General features: G+C 38.3%; 1 protein-coding gene across 4 annotated transcripts in view; it reads right to left on the bottom strand.

Annotated features, from left to right (window-relative positions):
* HELZ (helicase with zinc finger) overlaps positions 1-27,244 on the bottom strand; it is a 90,266-nt gene that overhangs the window by 15,327 nt on the left and 47,695 nt on the right. For 3 of the 4 annotated variants that reach the window (XM_063351929.1, XM_063351931.1, XM_063351932.1), the window contains 9 exons: positions 25,036-25,215; positions 24,398-24,502; positions 18,038-18,216; positions 16,295-16,413; positions 14,390-14,535; positions 11,782-11,929; positions 9,092-9,275; positions 7,899-8,127; positions 3,627-3,831 (listed from right to left, as the gene is read on the bottom strand). In XM_063351929.1, coding sequence (XP_063207999.1) covers positions 3,627-3,831; positions 7,899-8,127; positions 9,092-9,275; positions 11,782-11,929; positions 14,390-14,535; positions 16,295-16,413; positions 18,038-18,216; positions 24,398-24,502; positions 25,036-25,215 — 1,495 coding nt within the window. The remainder of the gene's footprint in view (positions 1-3,626; positions 3,832-7,898; positions 8,128-9,091; positions 9,276-11,781; positions 11,930-14,389; positions 14,536-16,294; positions 16,414-18,037; positions 18,217-24,397; positions 24,503-25,035; positions 25,216-27,244) is intronic. The other variant, XM_063351930.1, reaches the window with a different exon arrangement.

Raw genomic sequence — 27,244 nt, 5'->3', positions numbered from 1 at the left:
TTGGAGACAAGTAGCTGCCACCAGTTTTACTCCATTGCTCATCCAGCCTCATTAGATTTTGTCTCCCCACCCCATCCCATGTATCTGCTTCTGGACTTTGGCCCCTTAGTGACTGCTCCTCCAAAAGTCCAACAGAGTAGAGTCAAGAACAAGAGTACGCTGGAGAAACTGTTTTTCCTTCGTGAATTGTACATTAGAAAAGGATGTTAACAGAACTGAGTTATCCCTCCTACATGCTCATGAGTTTACAGCATCAACTAATTAGTTAATATTCACAAACTGTGAGCACACATTCAAATGCCAGTATACTCTTAAGTCTTTTGCAGGATAGGAATACCTTACTTAATCTGGACCTAAGTACATTCACAAGTTTAAAATAAATCTTAAAAGTCTTTCATGCTGCAAAACTTTTCTTGCCCAGGAGATAAGTCTGGGCATTTTTCCAGCGGTCTGAGCAAATTAGTCAGGGTACAAAGACAGGCTGTTTGACAATGTTGACTCATGCATAAACCAGATGAAAGAACCAGTCTCTGAATTTTCTTCTCGTTTTCAAAATGAATTATTGAAAAATAAAACAATAATTGCTTTTCACTGTAGTACTTAAACAAAAGAAACCTGTTTATTCACTAAAGAGAGCAAGATTCAGTCTAAAAATGTAGAGGAGCTACATGCCTTAATCACTCGTGGTTAGTACAAGGCATTTCTGTATCTGTTATGCTGTCAGTTAACATCAAGCTGTATGTGCAGACGTCTAACGAATCTCTGTTCTACCTACCATACTTGTATGTCATAGGGGCCACATTTTTAAAACCGAAATAGCAAATAATTACATAAATTCATAAGAACAGCTGTCCTGTTGAACCAGAGCTTCAGCACGTAACGATATCGCATTGGTAACTGTAAGTCAACTGGGGCCATTTGTAAGTTGGGGAAGGGAGGTGCTGGCTTTCTTTTGTCTTTTTCTTTCAATAGCTTTGGTGGCTTAATGACTTCATTGTAGTCTATTAATGACTAAACCATTATCGTTTCTCAAAGACTTCCAGACCAAGGTTCACTTCGCTACCCATCTACAGAACACCTAAACCTACTCTTTAACTGATGGTGACTGAGAGCACTGGAGCACAGATACATTCAGTTTCCTCTAAAAACCTGCTCCAACTTCAGAGTACAAAAATCCTCGTTACATAAAGGCACTTAGAGGAAACTCACACCAAGATTTAGGTGACTTCAGGCAGTTAACAGCCGCATCGCTCCTAGGATCCCCCTTTAGAGAACAGACAGGAGAAGAGAGTGTTCTTCAGAGAATTAATCAGGCCTGCGGTCCTCACTGACTGTATAAAGTATCTGGGATGACAATGGATCCCGACAAAGTGCCTGAACCCCGGCCGCAAAGCTGGAGCAGAGGCAGTGAGCGGGAGATGGGCAGAGTTGTAAGATTCAGAGCCTAATTTACTATACGCTATCGACCCTGCAGGAAGCTCTGAGTTCTGAAAAACTTTCATCACCGTTAATTGAGGCTGTGCCTCTCCATCTCTGCTGTCCCTCCCGCAGTTCCACCGTCCCCGGCCAGGCCACACCAGGCAGGCGCAGGCAGGTGCCCCCCCAGACATGGCTGCCATGAGGCACAGCAGGCCACAGCCAGCCAGCTCCACGTTAGCTGTTCGCTTCTCAGAGACAGGACTGACTTCTTTAAAAAATAAACAGCAAAGAGGTTTTTTGTGTCCCTGCATAAATCCAAGAGCAATGTGGCTGAATAAGAAGATGCCGTTTTTACAAAATCACTTTTCACCACATGTGAAAAACAAGGCCTGAACTGCACGGCTGTCCACAAACTCACCACAAAACACTGCGTCAGAGGCTGTTCTCATTTTTTCACTACACAATACACCAGTGCTAGGTTCTTAATCTTTCATCTTTTAATGTTAACTATTGTAGTTAGGAGGTCTAACATAGGCAAAACTAACCACCTGCTTTTAACACTTGAGCAAAGGGACGTGTATCGCTTATCCCAGACATTTTCTGAGCGTGTTTGTGTATTACCTGCTCGCTTCACTGCTGCTACTGCACATGCTAGCTGTCAATTGCATTCAGAGGGAAGAGGTTTCATTTTAATTATGATATAGGTGGTTAAAACACTTCAGATCTTAAACTGAAAACACAGTGCTGGCAGTTTGAAAGTGTCTCTCTTGATTTCTCCAGCACAAGTGCCTAGTTTACTAACAAACTGGAAGAAAAATAAACACAACAGTCTTTTCACAAGGCTCTCACTTCCCCCACCCACTCCCTTTTTAGTTTGTTTTTGATTATTTTTTTTTTAAATGTACTATATCTGCATTTTCAAATACTTTTCTTTCATTTTAGGAAACAAAAAATATTAATAGTGATGTTCTATTATTAAAGAAAACGCATCCAAGGCTGAAGCCCTCATGAAAAATGAGAGCGCAGCAATGACTTTTTAAAGCCAATAATTTTTTAATTCAGGGTTTTCTGTAAGCCTAGTGTTTTGACACATGACTAGATGCTTTAGAAATCTGGTGTTTGTTTCAGAGAGTAATGCATCTTGATGAAGAAACCAAATGTTCTCACTTACAAACACTCTTTTGGGAAGGACTGCCAAAGGCAAGGCTTTCCTTTTTGTACTGTTAAAGTTAAAAAGCCTGTCGTAAAAATTTCATTTAAATGATGCAGCCTGCAACAAAAATCCAAAGCTATGGAAAATATGTACATTTCTTCCTTCTTGTACAACAGAATTCATCACAAAGCTGACAACCTGCATTTTAGTTGCATCTCTAAACACAATTTAATTAAATTTAACTCAAATGATTTTGAAATAAACTACAAAGAACTATTAAAATGGAATTGATTACAAATATCTCACCCCCCAAAAAAGCTCCAAAATTTAGTTTTATTCTTTATCATCCTAAAGAACATATGTATTTTCATCACTTTTTTATCTGCTTTTATAAAAACCGATGATAAAATTACCACTGAGTGGTAATTTCATCTCTCTGCCCTCTTGATGCTAATGAAATTTGGCCTTCTGAAGGACATTATCAGTGAGCTAATCTATGCAATATACTGGTTTACAACATATTTTTAATTAAATCAAACAATTATCTTGCATAAGTCCTTGAATTTCAAATGTGATTTTTAGATCAAACCAAATCACATTTGGCTATCATTTTGTGGTTTCCTTACGCTCCCTGCCACTGTCTACATCAACCCGCTGTTTCTCAGGGTACAGTCCGAGCACAAGCTGCTCGGCACAGGGATCGCCTCTGTTCGCCTCATCTGAATGCTGAGGCCACAATCCACGGCTGAAGTTCGTCAAGGTTATTGCAACACAGGCAACGAACATACCACAGTGACCCAAGATATACATTTTAGTGTGGACACAAGGCCTGGACAACCCCACGCTATATTGCCAAACCCTGTATTACCATACAAGCCTACAGCTTTCACTTGAAAATGCCGAGGATCCCTCTGGAATTTGCTTTCATATCTGATCACATTGATGCCATTTTAAAATAACAGCTCGTTCCATAAACCTTTTATATCATTTCTCAACAGGCATTTCTACATTCACTTTCACTTTCTGACAAAATTCACGATTGGTAAAACTTTACCTTTGGTGGTGACTGCTGTTGTTTGGTGGTATTTGCTGAATGTTGATGCCGAAGAGCTCGGGGGATAAACTCAGGGGCCAGTGGGTTCAACACATAAGTTTTCTTTAACTCCAAAGCTTCCAACTGAGCTTTGATCTGTTCAAATGTGATACCGTGGAGACTTTCATTCTCATGACATAGGGCAATAAACCTTTCCCAAAATTTCCTATGGAAATAATTTTTAGAAACGATAAAAAGGAGTAAGACTCGATAGCTGTTGTTAAAATTAAAACAGATTTAACACAACTGTGTGGCATGTTTATTTTTCCTGTATGCTCATTTTACACACCAAGCCATCCATCCTGCAACCTGATCCACACATCTGAACCCCACAGCATAATGCAAAGCACCTCTGTCACTTAAAATGGACGTTCTGGTCTGTCCGTGTGTATCAGATCACAGCACTGGGTGTATGTCACATTTAACAGTAATGTCATGGACAGGTCTAACTTGGATTTTTTTCCTAGAAGACCAAACACAATGCTTAAAATTATGGAAAGCATGTGATTTATGGAATTTATTAAAGCTCAAAGAGTCACAGGGATTATCCCAGAAGATGCCAAAAAGATTCTATGAATTTAGACAAATCATTCAATTCCAGTGTCACAAATATCAAAGTTGAGATATACCCTCAAAACTACTCTTGTGAAACACCCAAGAGTCACGTGAAGACTAACACGTCAGGAGTATCTGGAGATCTCTGAGATCCTCCGGTGGAAAACAAATACAACCATAGATTTTATTGCATGTCAGATATTTCTATAAAGCATAAAAGAAATTTCAAGCCAGAAAGACAACCATCAGACGACACGTGACCTTCTCTCTGAAAATTCCGTATCCAACTTTTTGGAGGGTGGAGGGGGTTATTTAAACCATGTCAGAAAAGAATACTCCCACCTGTCTTCTGCTTTGTCATGACATGTCTTTCTGTTGCTTATAAAAAATGTCTTTACGTTTTTAATATCCACAGCAGGATCTATACAAAAGTTTTTACACTTATGATGATTTTATTTACGTTTTTACCCTCAAAGGAACTTTTGGTGGTGAAGTTACTTGAGCTTAAGAGATATTTAAATATAAGATCTGAAGGTGTCACTTTAAAAAAAACTGATTGAGCTGTTCTCTTTCAAAAAAACCAAGAGTAATGAAAGTTATTGTAAAGGTGTTCTTGACTACGGCTCATTCTAGTTCACCCTTCATTAATAAGGGCTGGCCGATAAGCAAGTTATTTCAGTGTTGTCTCCCCAAAACCTGTAAAATGAGAGATCGCTGCACGCTAATTTTAAGAGCAGCATCACATTTTGCTGAGTAGCTGACCTTTGTGGAAAAGCATACATGTCTTTCTTGCAAGAATACTGTAATGTTACTGATGTATTTAAGAATTCAAAATAGTTTTCTCTAAACCCCCGTCTTCTGTTGTGCTTTTGTAGAGGCAAGAAATGCTCTTTTAAAATTCAGGATGCAAGATGGCCCTTTTTCTGCATTTCGCTGTAAGGCAAATATGTCTTGCAAGGTTTTAAGTGAGGATTAAAAACCAAAATGAAATACTTCACTGGGGTGCTTTAATGATGGAACTCCCTCTGATTAATCAATTCAGTCACCAAACCTACTGCCAAGTACCACAAATCCACTGAGACCCATCCACTTTTGCTTAAAATGCCCCAAGCAGTCTCTCTACACATGGAACACTTGTACTGGGGTGTAAGAACAGAGAATAAAATACTGCTGTCTCTGTCTTACAGTGTGCTCTGCAGTTTAAAGGGAGTGTCTGCCAAAACAGCCCTGTCTAGTCCGATTGTAACACACAGAAATGTAATGATTACCCTGGGCATACTTCACAAAGCTCTCTACAACTATCATTACAGAGTCTTGACTCATTTTGACAGGTATTAGAATATTTATAAAATTCAAGTACTCTCTAAACTTTTTTGAGGTCTGTTTTTCCTAACGAAATGTCACTTCTTTCAGACTTCTATGCTCCTGTTGTACTAAAAAAGAACCATCTTTCCAGCAGCATGCCTGAGCCCCTCCAGCACTATTTTCAAAGAGTGAATGCTCAATTATTCAGTGAAACAAGACAATGGTGTATTAAAGAGAAAGCTTGAGATACATCTTAATAAAGCTCCAGTGCTCCTTGTTTCTTAATTATCTTTTTGTTTTATAATTTTGAACAGCTATACATTATATAAACAGCTGCTGGTCTTCGAAAGGCAAATTTAATCCCTTACTGCCAAGACTGTAACTTACGTACCATGCTGATAGCCTATGCTTGTATTTTAGTAAGTTTTTGCATGCCCTATTTCAGATATCTTGAAGGAGTCATACTTGGAGAAACTGCTGAGCCCCCACATTTGACAATTAGGTCCCCTTTCGGTATCTACTTTAAAACCTCAACACTCAGGCTTACGTGAAAATTCAAGAGATTATCTTCCCCACTAGGACGTAGAGAGAATAAGAGATACGGTCATTCTCCAACAAAACCTGTATTTAGACAGGTGGTGAGAGGACCAGTAACGGTCTAGGTGCTGGCTGGGCTAACTAGGGACTAACTAACTCTCTGACTTAGTTAATGTTCACTGCACATCCTGAAACCCAATAGTAGGGAAGAGAGGCAAAATTTATCAACTAAGAGTAATTTCTGAACAAGCGGTAAGAGAAATCTCTGTCAGCACAGCACGGCAGCCTCTACAGCTAAAAGTCATGTGCCTCTGCAGCGTAAGTGGAGAACCAGAGACTGCCCCAGACGACAGGAACAGACACCCATCAGCTGTGGATCGAGGGCTCGGGAGGCACAGAGCTCCTGCTCACCAGGTAGCTACGTAAACCAGACCACGTCTAAAAAAACCAAGCAGTTAATGGGGAAAGTGAAATAAACCCACAAGCATTATTTCTCTTTTAGTAAGATGTTATGAGCAGTTCAGAGCAGATCACTGTATTAATGTATGGATACTCCAGACGTGTCCCCAGCAGGTAAGTGGTTAAATTCAGGTTACGTTTCGTAAATGCAGTAAACAAAGGTTGGGTTTCCATTTGGGTTTTTCAATTCTTATCTTTGAAAAGCACATCCATTTTCAATGCAGTAGAAGAATACTGCTCAGGAAAGTAGAATACGACGTAGATGTAACAACTGACTAATACGTATTTTTAGCTGTATTATAATAATGTAGTCAGTGCAATGTTTCCTCTCTTCGAGAAATAAGCCTCAGGGTTTATCTCTGATCACCTCAACATTTCAGCTCCTCCATCAAAAAAAGAAACCTTTGAAGAACAAGAACTTGGTATCCTTAACAACAGTGTTCACATCTCTCAGCATTTTCCACATTTCTTCATTTAAGTCTATAAAAAGTAAATTCACTCAAATCTTAAGGAGTTTTTTCCTAGTGTCATGAAGAGATACAAAAACATAAATAATGGTTTTCAAGTCTTCTGCCTTCTGCCTTTATATGCCATAATATTCAACTTTAAAATACATTATATCACAATCTTTAACTCCAAATTATGTATTACTTTTATTTATATATAAAATTGTAATAGGTATACAAAAAAAACCCCACCACTAGAAAATAAAATGAAGCATCTTCAATTGTTACTGTCAAGTAAAAATTAGAGCAACTATAAATATATCAAACAACAGTTTATCAATGACCAGTTGGCAGGTATCTCACACTTTTTCTCTAGAGGTTGATATAGATGGTGACACTGTGACCCCTTGATAAAAGGTAAAACCAGAATGAAACAAAAGAAAAAAAAAAAACCACACCAAAAAACCCAAAAACCTCCAGAAAAAAAAAGCCTCCCCTCTCCTCCCCGTCAGCAAGACTGATGAGGGGACAGAGCGGCCCTTGCACAACTGGACGCTTCCAGCTCCAGAGAGCCTCGGGAGATGGCAGGGCAGGCATTCCCGACACTGCCCGGGCTGCGCAGGGCTGCAGCTGCCCGCTCTGCCCGAGGCTCAGCTTCGGCAGCGCGCTGTGCCCCAGCTGAAATCCCGCCTGCGCTCGAGCCTCTGCCAGAGTTGGGAACCAACTAATGCTTTACCGTCTTCATGGTTTCTATGGATATAAGCGTGAAGAATTTCAATTTCATTACACAGTTATTTTAAGGGTTTAAATATATTGTGTCTCATTTGGCACCTAAAAGAACATCCATCATTTTACTGACTCCATCAGTCATAGATAAACACATTTCCTACTAACCTCAGCTCCGATTAACTAAGGAACATATATAAAGTACCTGCATCTTCCAATGGAACATAAAGCAATAGGATCTCCCACCACAGCTACCAAGGATTGTGCTCTTGTAATGGCAGTGTTGAGAAGTTTGTAATTAGACAGAAAACCATAATCCAAGTCTTCTGTTGAATCCTCCAGTAACTGCTCTTTCCGTTTAATTGGCGTTTGCTTATGTTTGCACGTATGCCGTGTTCGTACTGTGCTGAGAAACAAAACTCTAAACTGTTTTCCTAAAATGAAACAAAAAACAAACATCTGAGATAACAGTAGCTATTTCTGAGAGCAACACAATCAGACCGTTGCACACGTCAGCCAGATTTCACACCTAGATACTCCGAAGAACTGAGAGCTACCCTTCACATGAAGAGCTTTATGCAAGAATAATAAGATTTAAAAATTTCAAGAGATGCACTATAAATAGTACATGCTATTACAGGAATATTTCCTCTTTAAAAACCTTATTTTTCATCTTGATATTAATCACTCCAGAACTTTCTGAAATGCTAATTATCTTTACAATGTTGCCAATCAGCCAATAACAAATCTCAAATTTATTTATTCTGCCTTTAAAAAGTTCTGGATGTTCTTGTTTCATATTGAAAAATTTCTCACACATACGAATATCTACCCTGAAAAAACAGAACACACCACTCACTGTCACTCAGTTACTCTCTCATCTTCCTTTGTTTAGTACTGACTCAAAGTGCAACCTAGCAACAGGCTATGCCTACACCAAATTCCTGTTATCAATGTGATCCCAAGAACAAATACCTAAATTAGTGGACCCCTTTGTACAGTCTATTCCACAAACACAAAAAAATCAGTAAAACACTTGGAGGCTAAAGCCTTGTTACCTTTTCATCTGGAACTCTGGTTTTCCCCTTACAATAAAAATCCATCCGTTTGCACGTTTTTCACTCAATCAATTTATTTTTTAAGTAAGCTTGAACTTAATTTTGAAAAAAAAGATAAGTCTCACATCCATGATTTTATGGCTTTGGTATTTAACGTTGGAATAACATCCAATCAGCGTACTTGCCAGTTTCGTTTTGATATATTAGTTTTTATGGGCTATATCACAGCTCTCCTTTTGTTCTGATCGTTTCAAGATTATTTTAGTAAGTCTTACTTAACTTCACCAGTCACATTTTTTACTTCCTTAGCATATCTTTGAGACACATAACTACTACTTACCCTGAACATTTAGCACTCTCTCTACGCTGACATCAGACAGTCTTTTTTTCCGAAGTTCAGCCCGAATTCTGAACACTTGATCAGCGTAAGGCGTTACGACACCTATACTGCCATCATCCAACTTGCCCCAGGCAACAGGCCATTTTCTTCTTAATTCTTCAACACGCTCTACTACTTCAAACACCTTAAAAGAAAGTCAGAATTCTTAAAAGTATACGCCACTGAAGATCATTCTTTGATATGGAGAGAGAATTTGAATGCTAAAGCCCTAAAACATTTACATGTGACAGCACTACAGAGCCTTACTGAACAAGCAATAATACTGTTGTATTCTATAGTGATACTCTAAAATATCATGTATTAAACCAATGCAATTACTATACGCCACCTTTTCATAATCTTGAAAAAAACGTTTGCCCGCAAAAATGTCACCTTTAAAGTATAAGATGGGAAATCATATAATAATCTTAATTTTCATGCTTATGTTCTTAAAAAAACGTCAAGTGGAGTAGGACCTTTCTTATCATACTTTAACTAGTTTCCATACGTAAATATACCGCCTAAATAGGGATTATTTTATTTTTATTCTAGATTTTATACATGTCATAGTAGAGTTTGAGAACTCTAGAAAAAGAATATGCATACCAGAGTACAATCACTTCCCATTCCAAAGGATACCATCAGGACTTTCGGATTATTCATCAACTGCTAGTTCATCTCTATGAAATATGATTAAGTGTGCTACCTGAAAAGACTAATGAGTAATAAAAACTGGAAATCTCCTCCTGGGAGGAGACAGGCTCAAAAATGTTAAGTGGGACTTCTAGGGACTTTTATGGACATTTCAAGAACATGAAAAGTGATATAAATCACAACGGGTATGTACAATAGTATAAAGCACAGTAGTTCCTAACTGTTGAAAATCTGTTGTTTCACACTGACTTCTTACCATCTGAGATCTGATTATATGACACACAGACTCATTTAAGTAGATTTTTTTTTTTAAGAATTAATCTAAACTGGAACAGTTTATGGAAAAACTCGGGAATTTTTAAAAAAATCAGGCAGAAACTAGTACAGCAAAAAAATCTCTTAATCCTTAAAAAGTAACAAACAGTTTATTTTTTAAAATTTCAGATTTTCAGAGGGCAGTGAAAATATGTGGCTGTTTTTGAGCAAGTCCTGAATATAACTTTTTGCAACAAAAATTCTTGTATTTAAAAGCTAGTTCTACTGACAAAGGCTATTAGAATAAACTTTGATATCTATTAGAACTGTAGCACAGATATGACGATCTTTTGCAGGTATTTTGGTACGCTTTTGTGAAAGCATATAGCTTCTGGATATGTAGTTAGAATTAACACCATATAGGGAGATTTTAGAATTAAGACCAAAAAGGAAAAGCACATTTTCCCCAATGAATATTTAATATAGGTAGCAATGAACCATAACATGCCCCAGTGCAAACGTCCACTAAGGGTCAAACAGAAAAAAATCTCCCTCATCATCTGAATTTCAGTTTTTCATGTTGGTGTTTGAGCAGCTGTTGTCCTTCATTTCTGCCTGTAGCTATTAATGACTCACAATTTTCAGACAGTTATTTGGCCACTGAAGATATTTTTAGGTTTTTTACAACTTTTTTTAAATGGCAAAGCAATCCAAGTAGATTAATCAAAGCAGTCAGGTGCCTTCGGTTTTCTTTGGCAGTAATGTGTCCAGAAGTCATTGGAGCTTCTTATTTAAGTAGATATTTTAATACCTCAAAGAATGCATAACAAGTGCAGCATAGCAACAACAAAAAGGTTGAAAACTGGGCATCAGACGAACTGCACCACTATCAACAAGGGGAAACACAGACAGCTCTCCAGTGCTTCACTGCTGTAGAACGGCAACCTAACGTCAGTTAAAATTCCTCATAAGTTTAAGAAAATTAGGGATATTTCTTTGGTTTTCTTTAAACATCAAGGGCATTTCTTAAGACATATTTTTGGTGGGGAAAAAAAAAAAGGAATTGGGTCAACCCCTCCCTAACTTGAGGTGACTGGAAAAAGGCATCTTCCACCATGGAAAGCATTACCAAGTTGGGGGGAAGAGGGGAGTGTGCGTGGGATTTGTTTGGTTTTCTGTTTTGTTTTGGTTTTTTTTTTTTTTTAACTCAAAGGAATGAGAATGAAAGTAACCTTTGAAGAATGCAAATAAATCTATGTGAAACAAACATATTAAGTTCTCACTGAAAAAAATCTCATCTGCACATGACTAGTTAGAGACTGATCCTAAACATATTAAAGGAAATATGAAATGTTACTCCAGAGGACTCTTATCTGAGTGGGAACATTTCTACAACAGTCAAAGAAATCTAAGTTTTACTTCAAATTGCAGTTACTCTCAGTTGCTAAGATACATCCATCAGAATGTCACAAAAACTATCAGGAAAGACATCCTGAAGAATGAGCCTGAGAGAACCATATGCAGCTCGCAATTGCAAAGAAAAAAAGAGAAGATAAATTAGTGGAAATGTTTGCTACAATTGCAATGTTCACTACTTCATGTTCAGCAAACTCCACGTTCCCTTCTCTTAGTAGAGGACAATTTATGTCTTCTACCTACACTGAGCATAAACCAATAAATTTGGGGGGAGCTTTAAGAAAAAAAAAAAAAAAAAATCAAGAATAAGGCCAAAGAAGAGTTACCTCTGCATTATTGTAAAAAGCTGTACTATTTTTTTCTTGCACATCTTCTCCCCGTGCTGTGAAGAAAGTCAAAGGGTAGAAATCTTTGTGTGCTGGCTGCTTTCCACTTGCCATCAATTTGCCTTCATAGAAAAGTTCGGATGTATAACTGTAACGAGGCAAAACAATAGAATGTGGAGTCTACATATGAGCTCACTGATAAAATATGCAAATCTCACTGCTAAAATATGCAATCACAAAATACTTCATAAGAAAAACAGAACCACTGATTACTACGCAGCATCTTCAAGAGATTTCTCTGAACTGATATTTCCATACTACAAATGGAGCAGAAGGCACTAAAAATATGCTTTTCCAACACTTTCTCTACAAAGCCAGTATTTTCTTCTAATCTAAAGCACGACAAAGTTACTAACGTTGTCACTAATCTTTCACTCAGAAGTTCTAGTGGCTTGAAACTGGGCCAAAGGAACGCTGGCTGTCTGGGACTGGTTGTACCCCAGGCCGGCTGGACAACGAGCCTGCTTACACCGGTTAGGAGTCGTTGAACTTGGAAGATAAATTTACTAAAGATTTCCCGTGCACTAAGCACAATTCAGGCCAAGTGTTTGGCTTTCAAGGAAGCTCTTCCTCTGCGACCTCTACTCCAGACCAATCTATGTTGCTAGTCATCAGAAACGCAACCAGAACTTAGTTCCTCTGCTGGCAGCAGGCATTACTGAAAAAGAAACGAGGCCAGCACTACCTTCATGGTGAAAAGCAGGAGGGAAGAAGCCAAACTGAACGGAACCAGACAAAAAGCCAGCAAGAAGAGACTGCAGAGCACTACTGCATGCACAACAGAGCTAAACTGATGTACTGACTGTCATCAATTAGTGAATTCTGGTATAATCTAACTTCTGAATGCTCAGCCTCCAACCTTAACACTCTTCAGATACAGCTCTGTGGACGCAGTAACACGAAAACAGCCTGACATGAAGACAACAAAAGCAGGGGACGGTGCAGTCAGTGGGCCCATTGAGTTCTTCCAGCCTTCCCATTATTGTAGCGTAAGATGTAAATAACTGGCCATGGAAAAGCTGAAGAAACGATCCTGCTGCCAAACAACATCAGACAGCTGCAGCCCACTGCTGCCCAGAACGGGTTTACATGGGACAATCCTGAAGAATATGCAACTCTTCTGTGGATCGAGCTGCAGCAGTCCACTGCTGCCAACAAGCAAAACTAACAATTTCTTCTGCAAATTATTTCTTAGTAATGAGTTCTTATTAAACAATAAAACACCCTTTCCACAAGGACTGTTTTTTCCAATTACAGCTCCAAAGTCAGGCTGAACTAATGGCTGCTTCTTTCGGTTTCCTTACTTCAGTTAGGTTGGTATGATTAATGAGCCCACTCTGAGCCATCCTTCTACACTTACTTCTGTCTTAAATGCCACAGTGCCATTCGTCAGGGGAAATTCCACATTATAACAAAAGTAGACTTGAGACAATCTCCAAATGGGCCACTGTCAGAGCACTTAGCACTCAGTTCACACGGCAATACTTTCTAGTGGAAACAGGCAGACTGGACTTCCACTAGACAGCCGAGCAGCCCCAGCGGTATTTCTGCAACCCTCACCTCGGTGGCCAACACAGTGGACCCTTCTAGGAGCTCACTGTCTGAACTCCAACTGCTGAAGTGAATTTTCACGATCTGAGGCACATTTCATGGAAGTGATCTCTAACCAAAAGCTGAACTGATCCCTTCCTTTTCAGATTCTCTCTTATTTTGAACTTCCAACTCCAAGAAATGTATAAGAAACTTAGCATCACTCAGCCTATAATTGCAAAGTCCACAAAATCAAGACAGATCAAGCAGTGTAACAAAATCTGTTACATTCTCACTTTTGATTCCCCAGAGCACTTAAATATTTCTGCTTCTGCTTTGAACACAGTGATAACCTAATTAGCGTGACTGGATACCAACATAATATTCCTCAGTACATATTTGAGCCAGGATTTAAACTTTAGCATTTTTCCCCATGATTGCACTTATTCTTTCTAGGACAGCTCATGGATGAGCTCATTACACTGGCAGCCATTAGTTTACCATAGCATAAAACTGCAAACCCACTGATTAATGTCTCTTGAAAGAAGTGATAAAAAAAGACAACAGGAAAGAAACATGCCCAGAAAAAAATAGGTCAAGTTTTGTTCATGGTTGAATACCCATACGTTCCTTACGTTGCAGACAGCTTACCATTCCAAGATAATCCACCCCAGTAATTCTAAAATTCTGAAACAGTCCAAAGAAACGCAGACTCTATGTAATATACTGCACAAAAGTTAAAAAGGGAAAGTTAGCTCTTCTTGGCTTAGGTGCAAAGCCAAAAGCATCCCCACCTGAATGACGGGTCTGTAACGCAGCTGCCTAACTGAACCGCTGGCACCTGTGCTAGGAGACCGAATTTCAACCCAGTAACAAAGAATTACTCTACTAATTAACTTTGAAAACTATGATTTTGTTACAGAAAGACATAATGCTTCTCTCTTCGTTCAGTTGTGCTAGGCTCTTTGCTCCCTCACACCAAAGAAAAGCATGATACAGTGAAAAAGTTCACACCTACTTGATGATAGCTTCATGGGAGCGATAGTTCTCACACAGCAAGATCCTGCATGGAAATTCTGCAGGGTAGTGCTCATAGAGCCGATCAAGCAATGAAACATGAAGGTTTCTTTCCCTGGCAAATTCACTGTAGACAAAAGGACTGAGCTGTAATAGACACACACACACAAAGAAAATGTAACTAAATAGGTGGACTTGGAATTTCATGCTCCCAACATATGTATTTTGCATCAAAACAAAAAGAAAACCTTACTCTTACTGTACATTCATAGTTGGAAGACATATACCATGGCAGTTCCATAGAAGTGCCCATTCCTACTGTAACAGGGACAAAAGACCAGCATGCTCTTAAAAGGAACAATAAAACATTCAGTTACTATGTAAAGAGGACAGAAGAATCCTTATATCTACGGGTTTCCTTTGGCAGTTTGCAGAGATGAATAACTCAAAGCAGAGAGCTGTTTGACCAAAAAAACCCTCCAAAAGCATGTTTTGAATGACATGACACAATTACTCTGACAAGCACTTTACTGTTAAGTTACTACCACAAATAGTACAGATCAGAAAACATAGAAATTTGTAACACAATTTTAAAAAGTTAAGTGGGAAGTCATGGGAAAAACTAAAACCCAAGTAGCCTAGTTACTATTACACTAAATTACTACTGGGCTTGTTTAAGAATAAAAACATCCGCTACTACAGCGGGAAAAATAGAAACAAAGTTGATGAAAAAAGATTTTTAAAATAAAATTTTAAAACGCAGAAATTAAGCCAATCTATTTTGACTGAATGCATATGACTCAGATTCTGAGTTTGAGTTTCACTTCAGATAATCCTGGATACCTCATAGAGCAGCTTCTGTAAGAACCTGAGCTATACATCAGCTCTTGACGTACGTAGCCTGAGCCACACAGGCCACATCCAGACTCTGAGCATCCGGCTGGGCCGATGCGATCCAGCCTTAAGTGGGAGGAATTCTAATCTCTTAAAGAGGACTTTAGAGATCTGTATTTAAAAAGCACTTCCGAGCCCTTGGCATTACTATGATTGTGACTTGAAATGATCCACTAGTATTAAATCACAGGTGGCAACACTACTTTATTACTATAGCAAAGCAAACATCCACTCTAATCCTATTGTGAAGTGTCAGGAGAATTAAAGGCAAATCTATAAAAACAAATAAATCTGGCCTAAATCAACAAAGCAAGTAAGGTTGACTTTTCCAAGCATACTTTCTCATGCCTTCGGGCTACAAAGTGACATGCATAATCAGTGTTTTAAACTCTTCTAAACTCTGAATGAAGCAATTCCTAGGCACATTGCATAAAGGCAGTGGTTAGTTTCAGTTTCCTATTTCTTACTTGTTCAAATCCTTACCAGATTATGGTAAAACAAATCTTATAAAATAAAATAATAAAAAAAAAAGTTGTCTAAATCATAATACTCATTCTTCATATTCTTCAATTCTTTCAGAAATCACCAGAGAATACGAGTCATAAAAAGTAGGAGAAACTCCCACCCTGACTGTAACAATAACTATCCCTGACCTCACGCAGATAAAATCCCTTGAATTTTCCTTGGCTTCCCCATCTATTATATGACCAGTAAAATTTATGCATCGCCCTCTTTAAGACGAAATTTTACTTGCATATAGTTCAGTGGTTGACGAGCCCAAGTCTGTTCTACAACAGATTTCCTACGTAACTCACACGCTTTGTGCCTCAATTCCCTCGCTGTAAAACGGAGACAGCAGCGTAGTCTCGCTCAGCAGAAATACTGGGAGTCTACCTGAGACGTTACGAGGTATCCACATACCACAGAAATTTGGAGCAGATAAATACCTTAATTGTATAAATACAAATATTATATATACACACTTTACATTCAAAAACTCTATAGCTCTTACCTGCATATGGTCTCCAGCCAAGACAATTCTTGTGTTTTTATTAGCTAATGCCAGAGGCATAATAGTTTCGCACTCCATAGCCTGCGCAGCTTCATCTAACAGAATGTGTGTAAAAAAACCTGTAAAATAGATATCAGCAAATAAATGAAACCTACAATATGATAAAATAAACAGCGATACCAATACAGGAAATTGTACGAAAAGTTCTGTATTCCCATAGTAACCAAAACTAGAAAAAAATTCAGAATGGCTTACACAAATGAATTTCTAGCAACTACTAGAAACCACACAAACAATTTTCAAACCCATCGAATGACCAAGAGCGGTCAACTGACTGCCAGCGACATTAGCAGTAGCCCACAGATCTGCCTTTTTCTTCTGATATACGTGAAGTTAAACTTTTATCTGAGCTCTCCTTATACTGAGAGGAAAAGCCTCTTGGCAGACCTCCCTCAGCAGGTTTCTCAAATCTTAAAATCTTTTCATCATCATGAGGCTTGAAGAGCTTTGGACAATGACAATGAAGAGGACTTCCTCATGTACTTCAGTCCTATTAACTATTTTATATACTAAATTTCCCATTAAAATTGCACACATACCTGAGCACTTTGCTGGTTATGGGCTTTAAGGAATGTCGGGGGGAAAAAAGGAGCAGAAAGTGAAGGAAAATTGAAATTCAATCTTATGATAATGTTGGACCAAAAAGGTTTGTTGGGGAGGGGTGGAGGGAATGGAAATCCATGCACTGGATAACACACACTTGAAAAAAAACGGGCCACGGTAGGTTCATATTTTATGAAATGTAAATTCAGGATAGGTATGGAAGAGAAGTGGTTTTATATATACACCAAGAGATATTAAGGTTTAAAACAAACTATCAGAGGACTTAGTTTGCCATCCAATTAAGATTATATACATAAAAATGTAACAATTTTCTTTGGAAAACATGGATTTCATAAAGCTGCACACACATTACTATGGTCTGACTGTACGCAGCTCATTGCCAAGCAAAGCAGTTACTTCCATCTGAAGTCCTGAAAGACTAAAGGCCCTAAAGACCTGCAAATATTTACCATGAATTCCGTATTAGTTTTCTCTATTGCAACAAATGCCTAAATGTAGCCATAAAAAATTAACCGTAACAACTTCAGTAAAGAAATTCCACGTTCTCCAAAAAGCAGATGGATTTCATTGGGAGACCAAGGAAACAATAAACCCTAAGCAGCCTCTGCCCCCAAGAAATCAGTCTAATATATCGCAGTTTAGAAAACAACCCGAGAAGTATCACGTTAACACAGCACGGGTTTGTATGTGTGGGAGTTGTTTGCAAAGCTAAACAATTCACAAAACAAAAACAAAAAAAAGCTCTCCGTGCGTATTTATGCTTACATGCTCCACTGAGTAATGACCATAATGAGCATAATACTCAAAGTCAGAATCTCAAACAGAATTTTCCCTCTTGAATCTCAGAAACACCAGATCATACAGTACTGCTTCTTTATTTAGGTTTTTTTTTTAAACAAGGAAAAAACACAATAAGCAAAAGGTTAATTTAAATGCCAGCAGTTTATAGCTTTGTAATAAACATTTATTCATTTTAAAAAAAAAAAAAAAAAAGAAGACCATTTTAAGATTATCATTGTTTATTTTTTAACAGTTCAAAGAACTAAGTAAAGAAGTGACACTGATAAAAGGAAGATAATTTTCAAAGCACGGACACTTCTGGTTTAGAAATTATTTTACCTGGTTCAAGATCCAGTTGACACAGATACTGTGATGTATTTAAAGTAACAACTACTACTCGTTGCTTAAGAATGTCTTCTTTCTGTGGCATCTGAAAGGTGGAATGTGTGCTCGAAATCAAACAGTACTGATGCACAACTGGGTGGACAGTCTTTACCCAGCGATTTCTGAAATATACCCTAAAAAAGAAAGAGGGGGCTTATTTTCTATACAGCTTGAACACTGTGACAGCCTAATATTTCAAAGGCTAATATTCTGGTTTCTGATAAATAAAAGTTATCTTCAGAAAGCAAAACATCACAACTGTGCAGAATTACATGCTAAAATGTCTTGGATTTCCCTTCCATTATTTGCTGCAGTGCAATACTACATACACAAAACAGTTACCAAGGATTCATTCACATGTGAAAATCTGTACATTCTTCATACGTTTCAGTTCTGCGACCCTCAAATCAACGTCTATTTCCTTTTAAACTATCAGTAAACTCATGTAGAAGAAACATTTCCTCAGATGAAATATAAATATAGCCCACAGTCTTGGAAGTGACCGAGCTGCAGTGGTCTGCACATTTCAACTGCAGCCAAAGGATCTTTAAAAAAATAAAAAAATAAAAATAAAAAGCCATTAATAAAATCCTGTACTTCTTACACACACGCTGCATGTCTCAGTCATAACAACCAAACAGGAAGTATATTCACTTTTTTCTCACGCAGGGCCATAATTACACTACACCGTATAAAAGCACCCGCCAGCAGTGCCGAAAAGGACGGCTAGACTCTCAAATACCAGGACATTGCCAGCAGAGCACGGGACTTCAATCATCGTATCATGAGATCGACGACGAATTTTTTTTTAAAAAGTGATGAAATGTTACGACCAGTCTAATGGAAGAGGAACAGGGAAGACACAAAGACTATGCCCCAGAAAACAGCGTATAACTAACCCCACCGATGGCTACAGAAATACGCCAAAGCACATCAGCTGCGGATCTGGATAACGACGTCAAGGGCTGCTGTACGGGGTGTTCCGCACAAACAGGATCTGTATCGAGTACAAACTGTGGATCTAAAGTGGAAGCTTTAAACCCCAGGAGACTATTGTACAGATTTTAATATTTAGAATTAAAGCTACTTTAATTTATTCCAAAGAAAATTAAGATTATTTCAACAAATTTCAGTTCTAAATATGGGATTTAATGCTGTTTGGTTTATCTATTCATCATTTATTTTCTTCTGATTAAGTTCTCCTGCGTCCATATTAGAAATCCCACATCATTAATGAAGTATTTAGAAAAGTGTAATCAGGCACCTAAGTGCAAAACATGTTTGCAGTGGCCAGACTGTGGATATCACGTGTCCAACCACGTCTGAAAATTACAGCTCAGTTCCGTATAACGTGAGAGAAACAATTATTTGGGCCCAGCCCGGGAGCACACGATACACTCCGGCACCATTCTCACAACATGAACCTTCTAACGTTACCCCAGTATATTTGTTTCTTATCAGCCATCAAACTGACAATCTGTATTTGATAAAGCGTTATGACATCGATGTAACAACACGCAGCCATGGCCCGATGGCTGGAGGCAGGTAGCCGGAGAAGCCCTGCTCTCTTCACCCCAGCCACTCAGGCAGCTTTTACACGATTTAGTTTCTCACTCTTAACTGCAGGTAACGCTCACCTACCGCCCCACAGGAGCGCTGTGAGGATTAATGAGTTTATCGGGAGTTTATGTTTGTAAAGCACTTTGAGATTCTTGGATGAAAGGTGCTATTGAAATGCAAAATATTATGGTTATTAGACATTATTATACCATGCACTGTCTTTTAGTACAAAAATTCAGCTATGTGTGACTCACAGATTGGCTGACAGCGTTTCAAACTGCATTGCTGCTTACCCATTCATTTCTTTTATTTTGATGTGAGATCAAAAAGGTATCCCAGAGCTATTATTCGCCATTGGCATAAAAACACCTGCCAGATGTGACTACTTGGAAAATGTCATGATGCAAGTAAGCCACACTGAACAAGCGATTTCTTTCTCAGGTGCGATTTGGGCTAATAAAATCTCCTGTAATTTCATTATTAGGGTTTTTTTCCTGAAAGCTAGAGGAACCCATTACAAAAACGGGTTTTACCAGCTTAACATGAATCATAACATTTCCCCCTGCAACACACCCTTAACTTCGGATTAAAGCAGGCACTCACCTTCTCATCTCAACACCTGCCTACGCAGAGTACCCGAACGCCAGCGGCGTCGGGCAGTCACTAATCAAACATTCATCAGTACCTGCGTTCTATTGGTGTGCAGCTATAGGTACAAAGATGAGCAAAAACTGCAGCTACAAAACCAAAACCCAGCTACAGCTCACATAAGAGTGTATTTCCTCACATCAAGACTTTAATTCTGGAGAAATTAAAACCTTGAAGGCTCAGGTTTACCCAAACCACAGGCAGTGAAATTACCAGTGAACAGAGAGAGAACCACATTAAAATGGAAATCCCAACAGACTACAGACGAGGGACTCAGTCTTCTGCAAACAAAAGCACTGAATGTACCCACTGTAGTTACTAATGCTGGGTTAACATGCACAGCATCTGCATTTCACGTGGAAAGTCATACCACTTTTATCTCTAAATGTGGCATCTGGGTATCTACGAAAGCCTTAATTTCTGTGGAATTCTAGCCAATGAGGCAAAGAATGGAACGAGCTGCCAGCTAACCTGTCTATGTTTCCATCAACTTTCCAGCCATTATGCCAAAAAAGAAATTTGCCCAAGTATTTCTATAAAATGCTAGTTAAATTGAGTATTTTCTAATTTTCTGTGGTTTGCTTCCATTGATAAAGTTCCATCAAAGTATCAATTTGTACAGTAGACTATTTGCAAAAGCAGTGAATTTAACTCGGTAATTAAGATTCACAATCATTTCCTTGTTCATGTTTCAGGCTGGGATTGCTCTTAAATCACTTAAAATACATTTCTAAAAGTGAATAAAGTGGGAGTCGAGAGTCAGAACCTCCGAGGAAGGCTAAACAGAGGTTCATTTGCACCCCTGTCCTGCAAGTGACTCCTCATGGCTCCCTACGACAGAGTGAATGGGGACTAAATTTACGTTTTTCAAAACTTCTTTTCCCTGTTCTGAACTGGAAAACACTAATTCCTCCCAGCTCTTGATAAAAAGGCCGGGATTCTCCCTTCAGGCTGGGCTCCAAAGAAATCTTCTTGGATAAACTCCAATCCCAGCTCCTCAGATTTTGTGCAGTCAAAAGATCTTTGTTTCAGATCACCTGCAATCCCTCAAGCAAAAAGAACACAGAATCTAGCAGTCTCGTTTCATGCCTCTGCTAAAAAAAAACATAAAAAAATTAAAAAAAAAAAATCTAAGTAGTCCCAAGAAGCCTAAAGAAAACTTTAAAAGCACCTGATTTCCCTCTTCCATCTCTTTTCATCCACCTCCAAGGGGAGGCTCATTCTCAGGAACAAGTACGCTCCTCGGGATGCAGAAAACACGTGAAAGAGCTGTCTTACAGCCTGACAGTTAACTTTTTAAATCAATCTTCCTTTGAGGATAGGCATAAGATAGAAGCGAGAGTTTCAAGAAAAAGAAAGTAATTGGCTAAAGAGGCATTTATTTTACAAACTAGCATTTGATAAGATAAATTAGTACCGTTTTCAGTATGAGAACTTTACTCCAGGCAAACTGGAAAACAGGGCAGTGGTCCTTTAAAACCTGTCGGCGTTTTGGTTTGGGTTTTGGGGTTTTTTTTAATTCAAATTCTGATCTGCTTCGATTGATTAATTTTTATAGTCTGGGTATTTCCTGATGCTAGCAGCCACGTACTGGAGTTACCTGGTTTCAGGCCACGTGCGGTACTTACGCACCTACGTTATGATCAAAATAGTTACAAAAATGACCCAAAGAGATTTCAGCTGAGATCTTTTAAACAGAATCAACTTACAGTCTGTCATTGCTGAACTGATAGTTAGCAATAACATATTTAGGAAAAAATAAAGATAAAAATATTAAAAATGCAGATAAGAGCAATGTCACCCTTCTTCATTTTCCCCTAGTATTACATACAAAACTAGCATATGGATACAACTAACTTTCATTTTTAAATTTAATTAAATTTTATTTAGGTACAGAACTGAGACTCGACATGAATTCTTGGTGTTCATTCTGACTTTGCATTTTCCAAAGGGCACAGCAAGTTATTTTGTTAGGAAAAAATATTAATTTATAACATGATATTTAAACAGAAACCCCCAAACTCTGGGCTTCGAATTGTTGTGTCGTATCACCGGCAGGATAATTTATTTAGTGTGTACGTCTTACCCATCGAAATTTACGGAAATATCTACAGCTTTCAGAACCCAACGGTAAATAATTAAGCTGTCCTTCTTTAAAAACAACATAAATATTATGGTGTTGCGCACTAAGCTATGCAAACATCTTTAGCACGGATTCTATTCACCCAACTCATCACTTGTAGAGTAAATGAGGAACAAAACCTAAAGCAAACTCTTCAGCCACTTAAACCACATCAAACTCTGCAAGCAGCACATCCAGCGTTCATAATTAACTCTTTCTACTCCATGTTTCCTTTACAATATTGCAGGAGGCTCAGAGCAGCCTCTTTAAACTAGCGATAACGAATTTAATTTGAAAACGTATCTTGACAGCAGCCAGTAAGAAAGGTAAGAGATCCATAATTAATTTTATGCCAGGAGGCTCACGTAGCTCTAGCTTTCAGTTCAGATAAATTGACCCTTTAACTCCCGCCAGACCAGGCCGCCATGGAGTCAGCTTTCAAACAACGTATGCTTCTCAATTAGACATAATATTTTTTATTTGAAAACACACATGCGTGTGGATCCACAAATAAATGTGTATATATATTTACACAATTCCAGAGGTGCCTCCATTTTCTAAAACTGCAACTTTTCCTAGAGGCATCGTGACTATTTGAACAACATCATGCAATCTCCAGCACCACTTTCTGAAGCTTCATAACAAATACTATGGCAATTATACTTAAATTCAAACATTCGGTGACTTTTAAATTATGTGCTGTAATTTTCTCGGCAAATACGTATTTATATTTTAACCATAAGCAAAATCCCACTTTTGTTTACGTATGGTTTTCATAAGTATTTCTGAGATTGGACTATATAGTTGAATACAGAACATAAAAGAAGGTAGCAAAAACCTGGCAACAACAATAAAACTGTATTTAACTTTAACTCCTGGCGCTGTTAAATCACACTGTGATATTCCCAAAAGTGTTAGTTACACGCATTTTTACCCACCACAAAAATCAAGACAACACACAATGCTTTTCATCACAAAGTGCTTTACGAATCACCTTAAGACAATCTGTGTTAAAATACAACCAGATCAAAGGTAACTTCAAAAATAAGCTGCCACCTTTGCCTTGGTCAGATCCTCGGCGTCTGTAAAATGTCACACGGCAACTAACGCCAGCAAATCTAAGAGAATTTACACCTGTTGTAAATCTAGCCCTTTCACATAACTTCATCGGCTTTACTGACACCGCATAAAATATAAGTCCAGGATGGCTTTTAATAGCTAACAAGTAAACATACAGACTCATTTTCTTAGTAATATAATAAACTCACATACTGGCACTCAGAAAATGATGCCCATAATTTAAAAAACATATACCAAGCTAGCAGTACACATTATATATCGTGATTACTGTGCAAAATATTTCCTGGGGCAGGTTTCTGCCCATAAGTAAACCCTCCTTAACTATCTCTATGCAAGTTGACCCTCCTCGCTCTTAAAGCTTCCACCTCTTCTTCAATTTTTTCCTTACCTGATTTCCCCCAAACACCCACGGTAAGTACATTTAACCACATATACAATGGCTTCAAACTGACTTATCAGAAGAGACCAAACTACTTGCACGTGATTCTCTAAATATGTACCCTATGACACCAACATTTTTCTTCAAAAAGCCAGGTGGGTAGCCCCGCTTTCCAAATGATCATTACAAGTGTAAGTCAAAATTTTCTGGAATTAAAATACAATTAAAGTCCATTTTATTTTATCACAGTAGCTTTTAGAGGAGCACATCAAAAGTTTGCTCATTAGGAAAGACACATTTATCAATAGAATAATAAAAGCTTAAAAAAGGATGTCTTTATTTTTATTTAACAAATGACCCAAAATTACGTTGACAATGTTTCACATTCTTTTTAGTCTATGTTTTTAAAAGCACTGCTGGTAACGCCAATATGCTTTTATGTTTTAGAAGTTCTTTAACCTTTTTTATAGACACCTTTTCTTAAGAATAGTATTTTATAGATACATAGTAAGCCTTAAAAAAATACCTGAGAGGTCTTGCCTGGGGGTTGCCTGCTTCTACATATGGATGTAAATAATCCTTTATGTAGAGATCAGCAGCACTATTAGAATGGGTGCAAATGAGAATCCTGCTGGAATAAATGGTGCAAATAAAAAAGCAATGAAGAAACAGAAAACAATTCAAAGCAGTAGAATACAAAAAAAAGGAGACAGTGGCCATCTTCCTGCACATTTTTCTCTTAATGGAACTAGTCACTAACCTACCATAGTTGGCATGATTCAGCCCTTTAACTCAAATCCTTCAGCTATGAAAAGATTTAAAATTCAAACAGTTTTTCAATAATTATTTTATGATTATTAATCTAGACTTGATTTTAAGTAAGGAACAGCTTTTCTATCTAGCATTCTGCAAAACTTTCCATATCGAGCAAATCACAGTCTTTCTACATATCGTTAATTTTATTTAGTTTTGTTCTGAAGGGAAAATACAGGCTAAGACAATAAAATTACCTCATCATTCAAAACAATGACAGATGGCTTGGGGTTTTGTTTGTTTTTAAGCTGGATGGAAATTCTCTATTTCTACCTTTCACTTGAATTTAAGCAAAGAATTACATCTTCTCTGCCACTCAAGTACTGCGGTGCATTCAGTGCCCCATCTCACCTAGTATCCTGTTGTTGGAGTATGTGCTTGACTGCCTGAGCCAGAGTGAAGGTTTTTCCTGTCCCATAGGGACCGATGATAAGAACAGGAGGCAGCTGTATGGACAGTGGAGTAGTGATAGCCAGAACAGCCTCCTTCTGCTTAGCGTTTAGTCGAGGGTCCAACTGCTCATCCCATTGTCTGCACACAAGGAGACAACAGAAGTTAAAACCAGAAGCGAGGAGACTCCGCTGTTGGTCAGAAATAAACGAGGTAAGATTTTAAAAGCTTTAAAGAAATAAAAGAGCCCATACGCTACTGTATTGATTGCGTCATTCTCAGGCACCTCGAAACAGATCAACAAGTCTAGCAAAACAATCACATGCTTTAATCGCAATACTTTGACAATATTTGCAATCAGCCAGCTGTGGTTTTTTCCTCAAAAGGAATCTAATTACTTCTCAATTTACATTATCTCACCTCACAATAATTAACCCGAAGAGTACACATTTTAGAAAACATATATGCTGCACCATCACCTGAGCACAAAAGCAAGGAGACGTACAGTAATTTTCTCCCATTGCTATGCAAAACGTACTATTAGTTATGTTCCTTCCCTGCATTATTTACATTGCCAACTTTAAAAGTCAATAGTTACACAACCCCAGGGCTTGGTAAAAACTATCTACCATGAAATTCAAAAACAATTAAAAAACCAATGGCTACCAATTAACTACAAACTTCTCTTCTGTTTTTTCTTGAGATCATTAAGGCACATACCTCTAATGAGAAAGCAGTCTAGAAGAAGAAAAAAAAAAAAGGCTTTTTGCTGTAACCAGCTAGCAATACCAGCATTAAGTGGAAGATGCTTTCAGAAAATTCCAACGAGCAGAAGAGGTTAAAGATTTGTAGACACGGTTTTTAATGTTCCCACTGACAGATTTAAAAGTAGACACGCACAGTAAAACCCACCTGTCACTGTGGCACATGTGGCCATACTTCAGTAACGTGATCTGCTCTGGGACAAGCCTCTTACACGCTGGGAAAGGTTCTATTTGGTAGTAGTTAGCAACAGGGAGTAGAATCAAGAGGGAACTGACTGAATTCCTAACTTTTAAGACAGCTATGAACAACAAGCTGGCAGGAAAGTCTAGGAAACACTGAAAAGTAACAGGCACGCAGAACAAAAACAGAAGAAAAACAGAGGGACAGAGAGTCTGGAGTCAGACAGAAGTACTGAATCTTAAGGTGGGGCAAACCAAGCCACCGGATGGAAAAAAAAAAACATGCTTATTACATTCACTTAAGCTGAACTACAATCATTACATGTATCACTTTTTATAGATATATACACAAATATTAAAAGATTATACAAATAAATTGTATCAACTGCAACCGGTGTGTAAATTTCTGTAAATAGAAATTTCCTGACATAAATCGAGGGGACAAAGTTCTAGCTTACTTGACTTACCTTCTTTTTATTGAAATCACTGCTTACTTCCAAACCATTCCTAAACGCTATTTCCTTGTAAGATTCACTCAAAACTTAACTAAGTGAAAAGATTGTCATTGACCTCCATAAGCTTTGTAGCGTAACTATGCAAAACCCATTCCCTTCTTTCTGCCTTTACTGTCAAAGCTTTGATGGATGCAGCATCCTCACCCAGAACACTGCACCCACCCTGCCATCGTCTCTGTCCCTCCTGCACTTCCAAAGACAAACTAAATTTTTTCCAGTAATGTTTGCCTTACATTATCTCACTGTCTCAGGTTTCCGGCCAGATCGCTTTCCTTTTAATCCTTGAGCTATCTTCTGATTTGTACTGCATCACAATCACGCTCTTAATTCTCACCTTCGAGACCCCACACAACTCATCGCATGCTGTACAGGCGATCGGTTCCACATACCGCTCATTTCCCTGGTTTCGAAGTACAGAAACCTCGTGCCTCTTTTATCCTTCCCTCCGCAGCAAGAATACTGACCATATTCCCTGAGCAACACAGCCCCACGTGCCTCTTCCCTAATTTTCCTCTTTGAGATAAACTCTTTTCACTGCATCAGCCTTAAGTTTCCTTAAAAGTATTTCTATAACAGAGGGGTTTACATTTCATAAAGGAAGCTGTATGGCATGTATACAAAGACTCTCAGGACTGCTTGCAAGTGCAATGCCGGTCCTTCCAAGAATCACTCCCACACCTTTCTTAGTCATCCCGCTCAGTGATATATCCC

The sequence above is a fragment of the Chroicocephalus ridibundus genome, chromosome 14 (genome assembly GCF_963924245.1).
Source record: "Chroicocephalus ridibundus chromosome 14, bChrRid1.1, whole genome shotgun sequence".
Taxonomy (NCBI): Eukaryota; Metazoa; Chordata; class Aves; order Charadriiformes; family Laridae; genus Chroicocephalus; species Chroicocephalus ridibundus.
This window is presented reverse-complemented; position numbering and strand designations above follow the sequence as displayed.